Raw genomic sequence first — 13,622 nt, 5'->3', positions numbered from 1 at the left:
TATAAAAATTGTGTAATCCAACTTGCCTCCCTTTGCACTGTGACTGGCAGTTCCATCAGCCAAATTTAAACTTGGAGATGACACAGCCCCTATGGACAACATACATGATCTTTCCCTGAATTCTTACTAGTATTTCTCTGATCCTCATTATTTTATAGTTATTTTCATTAGTATTATCTTTTTAAAAAATAAACCAAAACAAAGCAACATATCAATAAGTGAAAATGACCTATGAGTGACTGGAATTTAAACAGATTTTAATGTCTTTAATTATGCTTAGTGTTTTTATAAAACAAATCTGAAATAAACTCATCTCAAGTTTGGGAAAGCAGTCCTGGAAAGAATCAGTGCTATTTTACACCCTGAATAGGCTAAATAAGACTGAATATTTGCTGCTAATTTGCTTGGCACAATTTTTATTCAAAGACAGTGCAAAGATAAGCATCAGCTTATCACCCCAAATTAGAGGGAATCCAATTAACAAGATTGACTGTAATTCTGGGCAGTGGGGAAAGAAAAAGAATCTGTAATAAAGGCTGTTCTGAAAGTACGTTACCCATGCATTAATCCTCTGGAGTAATTTAGATGGAAGAGGCGGGAAATTTTTATTATTATTTAGCAGATACTAATTTTCTGCTGGTACTTTGGAGTCGCCTCTCACTTCTGAGGAACGTCTTTCTGTTAAGTTCTTTAAAAAAATAAATAATTGAATGCTGTTTGTCTTTTTGCTGCTATTTTCCTTGCCTGGTCAAACTGGTGATCAGATTTTCAACAAATGAGGTGCTATTAAGAAGGATTAAATATCAGTGGTTTTGTACTGCTCTGTTAAATCATGAACTGCTGAATTATTCAACACTTTGGTAGAATGAAGAAAACCATTTGAATTATTTATGTTTCAACAGAAGTAGTCCCCACCTTAGTACAAATGGGGTGTCCTCTTTCTCAGGGAAGACCACACCGTCTGTAATCCAAGGTACAGTAGAAGTCCTGTCCTCTTTAATGCAAGAACTACAAAACAGTGGAAAGGCTGACGCGGAACTTTGGAAAAACTCTGAGGTATTTAGTTTTATTTTACTTTTGGGATGAATAATTCTCTTTTTAAATGTATCACAACTAAGCTCTAAATTATTAGGCACTCACATCCTAGAGAGCATGGTGCTTAAGTTACTGCTGGAGTAAAGGGGCCAAGTGAGTAAATCGGGGAATAGTATTGGATAGACATGAGAAAGACAGTCAGACATACGTTTAACAGTATACTCATGATTAGACATGCTGATTATATCTAAAATGTGAACTAAAGTATTGTCTTCAGAGAAATGAGAATTCCAAAAGCACTAATATTGTTGCTGATCCTAAAGTTTTAAATCACTTGTACGAATTGTCATCCCTTTGTAAAACTGTTATAGGGCAGCCCCAATACAAAATGGGGTGCCTGACTGTGGGTCCTCACCCACGGGCTTAAAAGGACTTATCAATGCTCTACTGCAGGCACACACAAAAGGTTAATAAAAGGTTTATTGACAAGGGAAGGGCAAATGAGGAAATGTACAGCTCAGGCAGAAAAATGGGAGACAAAGTTTTAAATGCGTCCTACCCGATCCGCCGATCAGGAATCCCAAATGGTGCTCTGAGAGCTGCCACCAGCCAGGAGCCGTGAAGCCAGGAGGCGAGTGACAGAGCGAGAGAGCCCCCAAGGCCCAAGTGTTTGGTTTTTATACCCAACCTGGCTGCTTAACTCCACCCTCAGGTCCCAGCCACCTTCCCTTTGGTGGTAACGGGATTTCTCTTTCCCAATGTCTTGATGACTTTGGTCTGGAGTGGGGGGTGGGGCCCACAAAGCCTGTATGGGATTAGCTCAGGACATCCTCTCCCCCTAACAAAACCAAGACTCTTTCATGCCCGATCATATTCTTGATTGTGATATGTGAGTTGCACTGACTTCATGTCAGTGGTTTTTTCCTTTGGTTTATAGGTTAAATTGACATAAAAATTTAACAGTTAAAAGAATATATTTAATTTATGCCTAAGAGAGACTTGACAAGGATAGATTTCGTAATGCTTTATAGAAATGTATAAAACATTATATATTAACATATTAAGTTACTTATAGAGCAGTAGATGTTGTTTTACATGTTAATCATACTTTTCAAACTATATTGTGTTATTCTTCAGAATGTGGAATAAATGGGATGAAAGATTCCCTAGTCTGAGTTAAGTAGCAAGTACTCCTAAGCCTAACTACTTACAGTCATTACCTATAGTCATTATAAAAAATGACTATTACTGTAAACATAATGAAAATTGAATTCTAATATTGATACTTTTAACGTTTTTCCCCCACGACAATCAGTATGTGCTAATGCCAAAGACCTATAAAATGCCACTGTGAAATGACAATTCAATGGAATGTTAAATGTCCCCTAGTATAGATTAGCTTATAGTACTGAACGAACATCCTTGACAAAACTGAGGCACTGGCTCAATGTACTCAAACTTCTTGCCAATTCAGGTTAATTAGAAATTGTGATTTTTAGTATTTTGAAATCAACATCTTAGAATCAGAATATATTTATGAATTTAAGACACAGCATTTATAAACCAGGATACTTGCCAGCTACTTAAATCTTGTAACATTGAGCCAGTTTCTTACTTTCTGGCTTTTTTCTTTTTTATCTGTAATATAATGTGATTGTTTTTATTATTTTTGGTAATAACTGATAACTTAGTTTTTGTGATGTAAACATGGAATTGATCAGTGAAGCATTTAAGATATTTCTTACTTTTGATCTGGTCATTTCAGTAAAATTACTTGATGTAGTGCATTTTTGTAGCATAGAAAACCATCTGTTTTAGTGCAACATTTTAGAAAGAATGGTTGGGTGAGGACTGTGAGAATTGTCCTGCGTATTACGGTTTCACCTTCTTTTCGGAATAAAGAAGGTCTGATTTTTACCACTTTTGGGGATCACATTTTTTTGTCGTTTTTTTTTTTTTCTCCTTTGTTTTGTTTTTATTCTATAAGAAGTATGTATTACTTTGATAAGTTAAAGCATTGCCACACCTAAAAACAAGCAAAATTGGACTTTACAAGAGCAACACAAGAGGCAACCCAATTTTATTAGCCCCAAAGCCCTCTTTAGAGAACAATTTTTTTAAAAGATTTATTTATTTATAAAAGAACCGGGGTACAGGGGCCTCCACTGGTGGTGCAGGCAGTTGAGTGCAGCACTGTGAAGCTGTCCGCAGCCTCTGCAGTGTGGGTTCACTCCTGGCCAGCCGGCGAGAATCCCACATGGCGCGGCAGACCTCTCCTGTTGTGTCCGCTGCTCCCCTCAGCAGTGTATTTCACTTAGTCTGCCTGTTCTGTTCCCTGCTCTCTCTGGTGAATCCTCTCACCCTCCCGCATGTCTGACCTGTATCGGGTTCTTGTATGTATGAATAAATAAATCTTTAAAAAAAAAAAAAAGAACCAGGGTACAGGCCAGATGTGTGAGAGGGTGAGAGGATTCACCAGAGACAGTGGGGAACAGAACAGGCAGACTAAACGAAATACACTGCTGAGGGGAGCAGCGAACGAGACAGGAGAGGTTTGCTGTGCCATGTGGGTAGCTCCCCAGCCGGCCGGCTGGAATCGAACCTGCGCTGCAGAGGCTGTGGACAGCTTCACAGCGCCGCGCTCAACCTGCTGCACCACCAGGCAGGCCCTAGAGAACAATTTTTGAAATATTAGCTTTTATTGTCCTGAAATGAAATACACAGATAAAATAACCTCTCTGTCCCCACTGAAAAAGACTCCGTATCATGTCCTGGTTGTGGTATAAAGGAGGATACAAGTTCTTTTCTTTTTTTTTTTTTTTTTTTTTTTTTTTGTGGGACCCTCGCCAGTGGCCAGGGATTGAACTGGCGCTGCAGAGGCTGCGGGCAACCTCGCAACCCAATGCTCAACCGCTGCGCCACCAGGGGAGGCCCTCTTTTCTTTTTTTTTTTTGTTTTAAGATTTCTGCGTACAAGAGCTGGGGTGTAGGCCAGAGGTGTGGGGGTGAGAAGACTCACCAGAGACAGAGTGGGGAAGCAGAACAGGCGTATGGGCTGAAATACACTGCTGAGTGGAGCAGCAGGGAGTCAGGAGAGGTCTGCTGCACCCTATGGGTTTCTCCCTGGCCGGTGATCAAAGTTGTGCTGCAGTGGCTGCGGAGAGCTTCATAGTGCTGAGACCTAATGCCTTGCCGCCATCAGGGAGGCCCTAGAAGTTATTTTCTTTTTCTTTTTCTTTTTTTAAGATTTATTTATTTGTATATACAAGCACTGGGTACAGTCAGAAGCGCGGGAGGGTGAGAGAATTCACCAGAGCCAGAGCGGGGAACAGAACAGGCAGACAGACGAAATACACTGCTGAGGGGAGCAGCGGGCGGCAGGAGAGGTCTGTGCCCCATGTGGGACCCTTGCCTGCGGCTGGGGATCGAACCGGTGCTGCAGAGGCTGTGGGCAGCCTCGTGGCCCAGCGCTCAACTGCTGCACCACTGGGGAGGCCCTGAAAGTTATTTTCTATAAGATAATACACATTCCAACACCCATGCTCTCGGGGGTTCCTAAGCAGAGGACACAGCGTTGCCACCGAGCCTCCCACCAGTGCAGCCCCTGCTCATGTCACTAACCCAGCACTGTGTGGGCCCCTAATATCCTGAAACAGGGATCCCTTCTTCTGATGAAGGGCTGGAATACACTTAAGCTCTTGGCAGAGGCATTCCTGGATGATTAGTGACTTGAAAATAGCAAAATATTTGGGAGTGGGAATCAGATATCAAGTGTGAGTGGTGTGTCGCAGTGCGGGGTGTTCACCAGGCCAGACTGCAAGGCCTGCTTGGGGCACAGTGTTGGAAACTCTCAGGTGAATACCCGAGTTCTCCAATAGCCTGTAAAATACAGGTCCTCTAAATCACTTTAGTTTACAATGAATGATCATCCTCAATAATTAAGTGACTGTTATCCACTGCACTTACAGCTTTCTTAAGTAAGTTTATTTAAAATTAAAATACTAGTGATAAAACCTAACCTAATTAGTGGAAAAAATCTTTTTCCACTAATTATATGCTGGGTAAGCTCTGTTCATTTGTATCCTAAATAAACAAAGGTTGTGAGTTATAAGGTTGTGATTAATGTAAATGTCTCACACAGTGTGAAGCCATTTTTTCCCCCTTTTTTTTAAGATTTATTTATTTATGCATACAAGAGCTGGGGTACAGGCCAGAGATGCGGAGGCCGAGAGGATTCACCAGACAGGGTGGGGAACAGAACAGGCAGGCCAACCAAAACACATTGCTGAGGGGAGCAGTGGGTGAGACAGGAGAAGTCTGCCTCGCCATGTGGGTTGCTCCCTGGCCAGCCGGGGATTAAACCCATGCTGCAGAAGGTGCGGACCACCCCTTAGTGCGGTACTTAACCCCTTGGGCCACCAGGGAGACCCAGAAGCCATTTTCTTGTATGTAAATTATTACTCTGTCATGACTGTGGTTTAGTTTTATGTGAATAGTAACTTTATCAGGTTAAAAATAACCCCTAACCTCCCCGGTGGCGCAGCGGTTGAGCGCTGGGTTGCGAAGCTGCCTGCGGCCTCTGCGGCGCCGGTTCGATCCCCGGCTGCTCCCCGGCCACTGGAGGAGGGTCCCACATGGCGCGCAGACCTCTCCTGCCGCCCGCTGCTCCCCTCAGCAGTGTACTTCGGTCCTTCTGTCTGCTCTGCTCCCCGCTCTGGCTCTGGTGAATTCTCTCACCCTCCCGCGCTTCTGACTGTACCCAGTGCATGTATAAACAAAACAAACAAGCAAACCAGCAAACAAATAAATAAAGCATGCCTCTATCAAAAAAAAAAAAAAAAAAAAAAAAAATAACCCCTAAAAGGTTGCTTAAGTTTAATAACTTAGTAAGAAAACTATGTTGCTTGATTTTTTTTTTTTATTTCGATTAGCAGAAAGTACAGGGGCTAAGCATACCCTGGCAGCATGTCGTCCCATTTTGTTAAGGGCCTCCCAGCCCCTTCCCACCGTCCAGCGTGTTAGGTGATGACACCAGCGTGAAACAGTCACTTGGGTGGCATATCCGTGTGCCCACTCTTTCCTCGGCCTAGTGTCCTGGGTGCTGGGTAGAGGAGCCCAGGGTGGGACACAGACGTGTCACTGAAGTGAACAAGGGAGGTCATTCAGGATGGGGTGAATGCTGTGGAGGAGACGCAGGCTGGCGGGAGAGGAGGGGTGCTTAGGGATGGTTTGGGACTGAAGAAGGAGACGATGAAGATGACATTGCAGGGTGGGAGAAGCAGCCTTGGTAAGGACTAGGGACAGAACTTTCCAGGTAGAGGGAAAGGTCCTTTGGTGGAAGACAATTGTGGTGTGTTCAGGTTGCTCACAGGCCAGCGAGGGAGGCTGGTGTGTGTCCTTTGAGGGACAGAGAGGGATGAGGTGGAGTGTGCGGGAGCCAGATGACCAGGGCCTGGGGCAGGACAGGCCCACCTGGGCAGATCCCAGCAGGGTCCACTCAACTTGGTGGCCGAGTCTTGGGGTGGGCTATCCTCTCCAGAACCCCTCTCCTGTCATGTTTGGCTTTGCCTGGCTGAGCATGCTAACTAACTGCTCGTGGGGGTCAGGATGGACCAGGACCTGGGTGGCTGGGGAGGGGCTAGAGGCAGTACCTTGGGTTTTCAGAGTCTCTTTCTCAGTCCACTTGAGCTGGCAATGTCTCACTTTAAAAAGGGTTTTTTTACTTAAAGAGCCACTAAATTAGAGAGTAGGTTCTCAGGATACCATTTTTTTTTTCCTGTTTTACGATGTGGGGTTCTTTTTCTGGGTTCAAGTCAGTGTTTAAGAAAATTCCTTCAAGGACCTCCCTGGTGGCTCAGGGGTTAAAGATAGCTATTGGCAGCCACTGCAGCCCAGGTATGATCCCTGGCAGGCCAGGGAGCTGACCCACAGGGCGCAGGAGACCTCGCCTGTCTCCCCGCTGCTCCCCTCAGCAGTAGATTTCAGTAGAGCCGCCTGTTCTGCTCCCCACTCTGTCTCTGGTGAATCCTGTCACCCCCTGCACCTCTGGCCTATACCCCAGTTCTTGTATGCATAAATAAATAAATCTTTTTAAAAAATCCCTTAAGGAAAGAGGCATGAGGAAAGAAAGCCAAACTTCAGCCAGCTGTAATGTGCTCTCGGGAAGGGCGCAGGTGACATCCAGGTAAGGTGCCTTCAAAAAACCAGACTTGCCTCAGCCACTAGATTACTCAGACCCACCTCACAATAAGAAAAGGGCCGCATGCCTGCGAACTTGTAGTTTTGCCCTAAATGTAGTTTGCTACCTCCTTAATTCAGCTTACAGATTTACACTAACAGTACATTTTAAAAAAGGGCTGTTTCTCATCTGTGAAATACATGATGAAAAATTTTTAACTATTTTTTATAATTTACTAGACCGGGTGGTTACAGTTATTCAGTTTGGTGGAAAAACAATGTCAAGAACAAATCGTCGCCCAGCAGGAGCAGTTCCACAGCCAAGTTCAAGTGAGTTGTCATTTATATTGATTCTTTATATTTTAAGATTTGCAGAAGAACCAGTTCATACTTTCTTTTTTTTTTTTTTTTTTTTTTTCAAAGATATATCTTTTTCCATTCATCCATTTATTTATTTATTTATTTATTTTTTAAAGATTTATTTATTTATACAAGCACTGGGTACAGTCAGAAGTGCGGGAGGGTGAGAGAATTCACCAGAGCCAGAGCGGGGAGCAGAGCAGGCAGAAGGACAGAAGTACACTGCTGAGGGGAGCAGCGGGCGGCAGGAGAGGTCTGCGCGCCATGTGGCATCCTCCTCCGGTGGCCGGGGAGCAGCCGGGGATCGAACCGGCGCTGCAGAGGCTGCGGGCAGCTTTGCAACCCAGCGCTCAACCGCTGCGCCACCGGGGAGGCCCCCAGTTCATACTTTTCATTAATTTTGTTTGTAAAGAAAAGACATTTTCAGTGTAATAGCTCACATTTTTAACAGTATTTTCACATTTATAAAAACGTGAAGTTTAGTCAGTTTTCTTACCCACGTTTGTCACTTTATTTTCAGCGTATTCAGGAGGAGATCAGAAATTTAGTCAAGTTGCAGACCGGCAATGCTTCCTGGGCTTCCTTTGATAGTTCTTTAAACAGACAAGTATCTTCAGAAAGTCCAATGGGTTTTTTTTCTGAAAACAGTGAGAGAAATGAATCTGTCATCAGTTACCCTAAGTCCGAGAACCTGAAATGCAGCAAGAAACCTCTGCATCCCAGCCAGACTGCAGCGTGGACGGCGGCTCTGTGAGCAGCGGGTATGGTACCTTCAGTGTCTCCGAGCTAAACACCTGCAAGTGTGAGGACCGTAAGGAGTGCATGGAGCACAGAGAGGGGGCCCTGGGACCGCATGGGACCCCGGCGCTGCAGGCCCAGCCACTCACGGAGGCTGCCACAGCCACGAGTGGCCCCACGCGGGCTGCCGACGACTTCTGTGCACCTTTCAAGGAAGATACTTCCATTTTCCATGGTGAATTTGAACACGCTTTTCTTGGTGAAAAGATTTCTGAAGTGTACAGTGGAAAAACAAACAGGTGAGTAGTCTCTCCGTCGTTTGAAGGCAAGTTTTACTTGTTTATTGCACTTTGAATCCAGTAAGTAAAGCTTCTAGAGGCACTGAGGTGGAATGAGATGTGTTTGAAGTTTTGCCATGAGAATCAAAGTCTTTTTATTTGCTGCCTGAGGAAAGTCGAAACAAATGACCACACTGTGTGCTAATGACTCTTGACTCTTCTGTTCGTGGTGCTGTGAGATTTCTCAACCCTCAAGGTGGAGGCCTGGTCGGAAAGCGGCTCTTCTCTAGTCACAGTAACTTGCTAACATTCAGAGCACAGGGTTGTGTCTGCCGTGGATTTTGTCAACACACAAGCATGTGCTTTGAAACCAAATTATATCTAAGTGTGTACAGTTCTCTGTTTGTGTCAGAAGAGATTTGGTGAGTTTAACGACATCTGGATGGGCCCAGAGGACTTCTTAGTAAAGGAGACTGAGGCTGAATGTTGTCAGAGCATGTCGTCTACCAGAACCGTGCAGCCTGCCCTGAGCGTGCATTGCTGAAGGAAGCTGCTTGGCTGTAGCACACAGGGCATGGCCCTCAGCAATGCTAGTCCTGGGCTCTCTCTGGGAGCCGCCCTGGGGCCCACGGTGTGTCGTGTTCAGGCTGCACACCGCCAATCGTTAACCTGGTCTTCGTCTTTGCCTTTGGTAATAAAAATTGGAAAATGAAACTTAGGTGAACCAATAAAAACCCATCCTCTGCTATTTGAAAAGCAACTCGGAGCGTTTTGCCTGGTACAGCGACTCCTGGTGTTTAGTTTCATGTGAGAAGTTGGCATCTCAACAGAGTGATTTGTTTTTCTCTTTTTAAATAGTAAATCTGTGACATCATGGGCTGAAAAGCTGAAGCAGAACCAACCAAAGCGAGCACACATGGAGGATTCAAATCCCACCCTCGGGAGCGAGGAGGCCAGGAAGCCCCCCGCCGGGAAGGTAGGCAACTCTGCCACTTGCCCACCCCCTAGGGACTGTTGCCCCTCCTTGGTTTCGTTAATTTGTTCCACTGACATCTCTTCCTTTTGGTGTCTTGAAGTTTTGGAAACAATGACTGACTAAGAACTGAGGGATAAAATCCTGTCGAAAGGAGCCATTTCTTCATAAGGCACTCCTCTCCTGCCGCTCCCCTGCTTCCCTTCCCCCGGCCCTCCCTGGGATACAGGCTTCTTGAGGTCCCTGTCCTTGGAAGCTCTGGCCCATTAAGGACGGTGTGCCCTCATTTGGTGTGATGGCCCGAGGGCACTGGAGACTGGGGGTGTAGCCTGCTCTTTTCATGGAGTTAGGCTGGCTGAAAGGGAGAGAGTTTCACCTGCACTAATTTCTTCACTTTTACCTTGAGTGAAACTCAGTCTGGTGGAGACTTTCCCTCCTCTACTACACTTGGGTTTGTGACCCAGACCCTGGTGGACACCGGTTTCCTTGTTGTCTTGTGTGCTGTAGGCCGGCGCTCTCCAAACCATGCTGTGTGTTAGAGTCAGAGAAGGAGGTCCAGGAGCACCCACCTGGCCGACGACCCCAGGGGTCTGCCCTCAGCTGTGAGGGTGCCACCGGTGTCGGGGAGCTTAAACACTTTCAGGGGATTCTCGTGTGCTGCAAAGCTTGGGAGCTTCTGGTCTTGCCCACTGGCCCGCCTCTGGTTCTCTGATAATCCGGCCCAGTGATCAGATGCACCGAGACATGCCCTTGGGGACAGGTTGGCCGATCCCTCCCTCCTGAGTGTCCTGGTGCTGTCAGGGGGCAGAGGGCAGGGCTGTGAGGAGGAGAGGGTCCCTTGGAGTTTTCCTTTTATTTCCTGGACAAGTTTTATTTTTCCTTTATTTTTTAATAGGGTAATACTATTTTTGGTATTGGGGGAAGTCAGTGCTGCTTTTGAATTTTAAGTGATTTTTCAAGTAATGGTGTTGGTGAATTAAAGGCAGCACGCCTGAGTCATTTCTTTCTGCAGAATTGAATCAAATTCTGTGGATTCACAACAGTTGGAACTTTCCTCTTTGTTTCATTCCTCCTCTTCTGCCATTGTTTTTTCCCAGTTTTAGTAGAGCCCAGGGAATCCTGGTGATCGGAGTTCTCTTGGGATTCAATTTTCATTTACACGATGCTCGTTTATTTTGGGTCCTAGCTATTTTGTAACGTCTTGAAATCTGATATTGTTGAACATAAGGACTTTCCTTCTTTGTCTCCTTGGTCCTTTGTCTTGGACAGACTGCCTGTCCCCGGGCTCTAGAGGCATTAGCTGGGCTAGAGCACTGTGCTCCACACACACGAAGCTCAGTGCTTTTCACAAGTTCTGTCCTGTCCTTTCCATTAAACACTGGTCCTGTTTTCTTCAGCTAATGCCTTGTTTGCTCAGAAGATACAGAGGCAGCCTATGAGGTGAGCCCCAGCCCCTCCAGTGCCTCCAGCCCCTCCAGCGCCTCCAGCCCCTCCACTCTGTGTTGGCAGAGTGCACCAGCCTTTGCACGTTAAACTTGAACAAAGGATAAATGCTACTCGGGATATTTCTTTGCCTTCTGCAGTCATCCTCGCCTGGTCTGTTAAGTATGGAGGCTTGGCAGGCATTTCAACAGGCAGGAGTTTAGAAGAGATGAAAAGGTGATCTGGGTTTTCTTGTTTGATGAGAAAGCAGCTGAGCAGCACCTTGCAGGCTGGGGGCACCCACTTTCTTGGTTGCGGGTGGGGTGTGCTATCTGCTGTCTCACGTGCTGCTCTTGCAGTGGGTCCTGGGTGGTGGTTAGCAAGTTCAACTTCAGTACTTTAGCAGGAATTAAAAGTTTGATGGTGGTGGAACTGACGAGAAAAATTCCAGTAAAAACAGTCTTCACTTACCTGCTTGGGAACAGTGAGAGTGACAGGGATGGCGTGAGTGAGACTAGCTCAGGCTTTTTATGAGAATTGATGGTAAGGAAGAGAACAAACTAGCAAAACAACAAGAATAGTCTCAGACCCTGTGACTGGTATACTGGTTGCCAGAGGGGATAGGGAGACAGGGGTTGAGGGGGGATGGCAATAGTGTGGGGGTGAGTGGGGTGTGTGCACATACGGTGGGGTGAAGCTGCACTTCCGCACTTACATAGTTACATAAACTAGTGACAAATCAGCAAAACTTAAAGTTCATGTTAATTATTGCTTTGTGGTTTTCAGAGTTAATTTATATTGTATTATTTTTAAAGATTTATTTTTTAAATTTCATATATGCATACAAGAACTAGGGTGTAGGCCAGAGGTGCCGGGGGGAGGGGGTGTGAGAGGATTCACCAGAGACAGAGTGGGGAGCAGTGGTTGAGACAGGAGAAGTCTGCAATGTGGGTCAGCTCCCCGGCCGGGGATCGAACTCGTGCTGCAGTGGCTGGTGACAGCTTCATAGTGTTGAGACTTTACCCCTTGCGCCACCAGGGAGGCCCAATTTTTATTGTATTTTTAATGATAAAAGAAATTATTATAGTTTTTACAGTAATTTCTATACTAAATGACTTTAATTCCAGGCACCTCAAATTTCCTTTGGAAGTCCGTTTTCATTCTGAACTCATTAACATCTGCTCTCAGTTTTCTCCTTCTAGCTCCAAAATAAACTTCTGTAAATCACACAGGAAAAGAAAGTCCTTCACTGTTCATTGCTGTCATTTTGCCTTCTGGTCGTGGGGAGATTGGGGAATGGGGTGGATGGGAGGGTGAGGATGGGCATGGGGTGGGGGGCCTGCTTTCCCGCAAGTCCCCAAGGCTTCTCAGCATCTGGCTCCACATCATCTCCCAGTTCTTGGGCAGCAGCTGCCCCCAGGAGTTTCAGCTCTTGGCTGACGATTTTCTCTCTTGAATTGTAGTCTGATTGCACTGCTGCTGCCCGTCCACGTGCTTTTTACCTCTGTAAGCCAGAGGGAAGGCCACAGGCTTGGACGTCTAATTCAGGAGCAGGTATGGCGTGTGTGTGCTGCGCTTTGAGACTATCTTCTTAAGGTTTCTAGGCAACAGCTGTCTGCATTTCTCACGGCTGATAGTCACGGTTTACTTGGGGGGGGCTTTGCACACGTGCTGTGCATGGTGCTCCTTGTGGCTGGTTTCCTTCCTTAGCTGATTTAAGTTCCATAAAGATTGAAAGAAGTGGTTTTGTAGTTATTTCAAACAGCTATAAAAATTGCCTCATCATTTTTCAGGTGCTCCAAAACGAATTAAGAGATTCAAACGCTCACAACCCACTCTTGACTCTGTGGCGAACTTATTTTAGTCGTGAAAGCTTTACCTAGTGACTCCTTCCCCCACAGCCCCACACGCAGCTGACCAGGGTTAGCCTGGCCTCATGGAACTCCCCAGAACCCCCCACTCTGTCCGCCTTCACACTGTCACCCTCCCAGTGCCCCCATCACCTCCTGCAGCCTCTCACAGCCTCCCTCCTCCCCGCACCCTTCCACCTGTGCTCAGAGGTGGCCATACTGACCCTTTTTAAAGGTAAGTGAGATCAGTGGCTGCTGCTCCCCGCCCTGTGGAGGCTCTCCCCAGCTCCTCCGGAGAAGCACACGCCGCGGGACGGAGCTGGCTAGCTCCGAGGCCTTGCTTGCTGCTTCCGTTCCTTGCTCTGCTCCAGCAGGAGGCCGTTTGCTTAGACATACTCTCATTTCAGGGCTTTTGCCCTGGAATGCTCCCCTCCCCAGAGGGGCCGCTTCCTCATTTATTGCTAAGGTGGTACCCACAGATTGAGCCCTGACCACCCCCTGCACACAGCTACATGTTCCTTTTTACTGGAGTTTTACCTTATCAGAGCGCTGACCAACTTCTAAAGTACCACCCACTAAATGCGTGTCCTGTGAAGTCCTGTACAAGCCACCATGTAATGCCCCACAGTTCCTGTCCAGCCTGACACAGTAAATGCTCATTAAATGTTTCTGAATTATCAAAATCTTTTTATTGATTATTAGTCATAAAGACATGGTCATCCTTTAAAAATTTATTTAACTTGCACTAGTTTATTTTCACCTTCAATAAGACTATTTCAGTGGTAAATAC

At 45.9% G+C, this 13,622-nt stretch overlaps 1 protein-coding gene across 1 annotated transcript in view; it reads left to right on the top strand.

Annotated features, from left to right (window-relative positions):
• MPHOSPH9 (M-phase phosphoprotein 9) overlaps positions 1 to 13,622 on the top strand; it is a 48,168-nt gene that overhangs the window by 3,803 nt on the left and 30,743 nt on the right. The window contains 6 exon segments of the mRNA XM_054695401.1: positions 903 to 1,056; positions 7,452 to 7,541; positions 8,092 to 8,254; positions 8,257 to 8,608; positions 9,446 to 9,563; positions 12,446 to 12,536. Coding sequence (XP_054551376.1) covers positions 903 to 1,056; positions 7,452 to 7,541; positions 8,092 to 8,254; positions 8,257 to 8,608; positions 9,446 to 9,563; positions 12,446 to 12,536 — 968 coding nt within the window.

This window comes from Talpa occidentalis, unplaced genomic scaffold (genome assembly GCF_014898055.3).
Source record: "Talpa occidentalis isolate TD23 unplaced genomic scaffold, MPIMG_talOcc4v2.1 talOcc4.14, whole genome shotgun sequence".
Taxonomy (NCBI): domain Eukaryota; kingdom Metazoa; phylum Chordata; class Mammalia; order Eulipotyphla; family Talpidae; genus Talpa; species Talpa occidentalis.
This window is presented reverse-complemented; position numbering and strand designations above follow the sequence as displayed.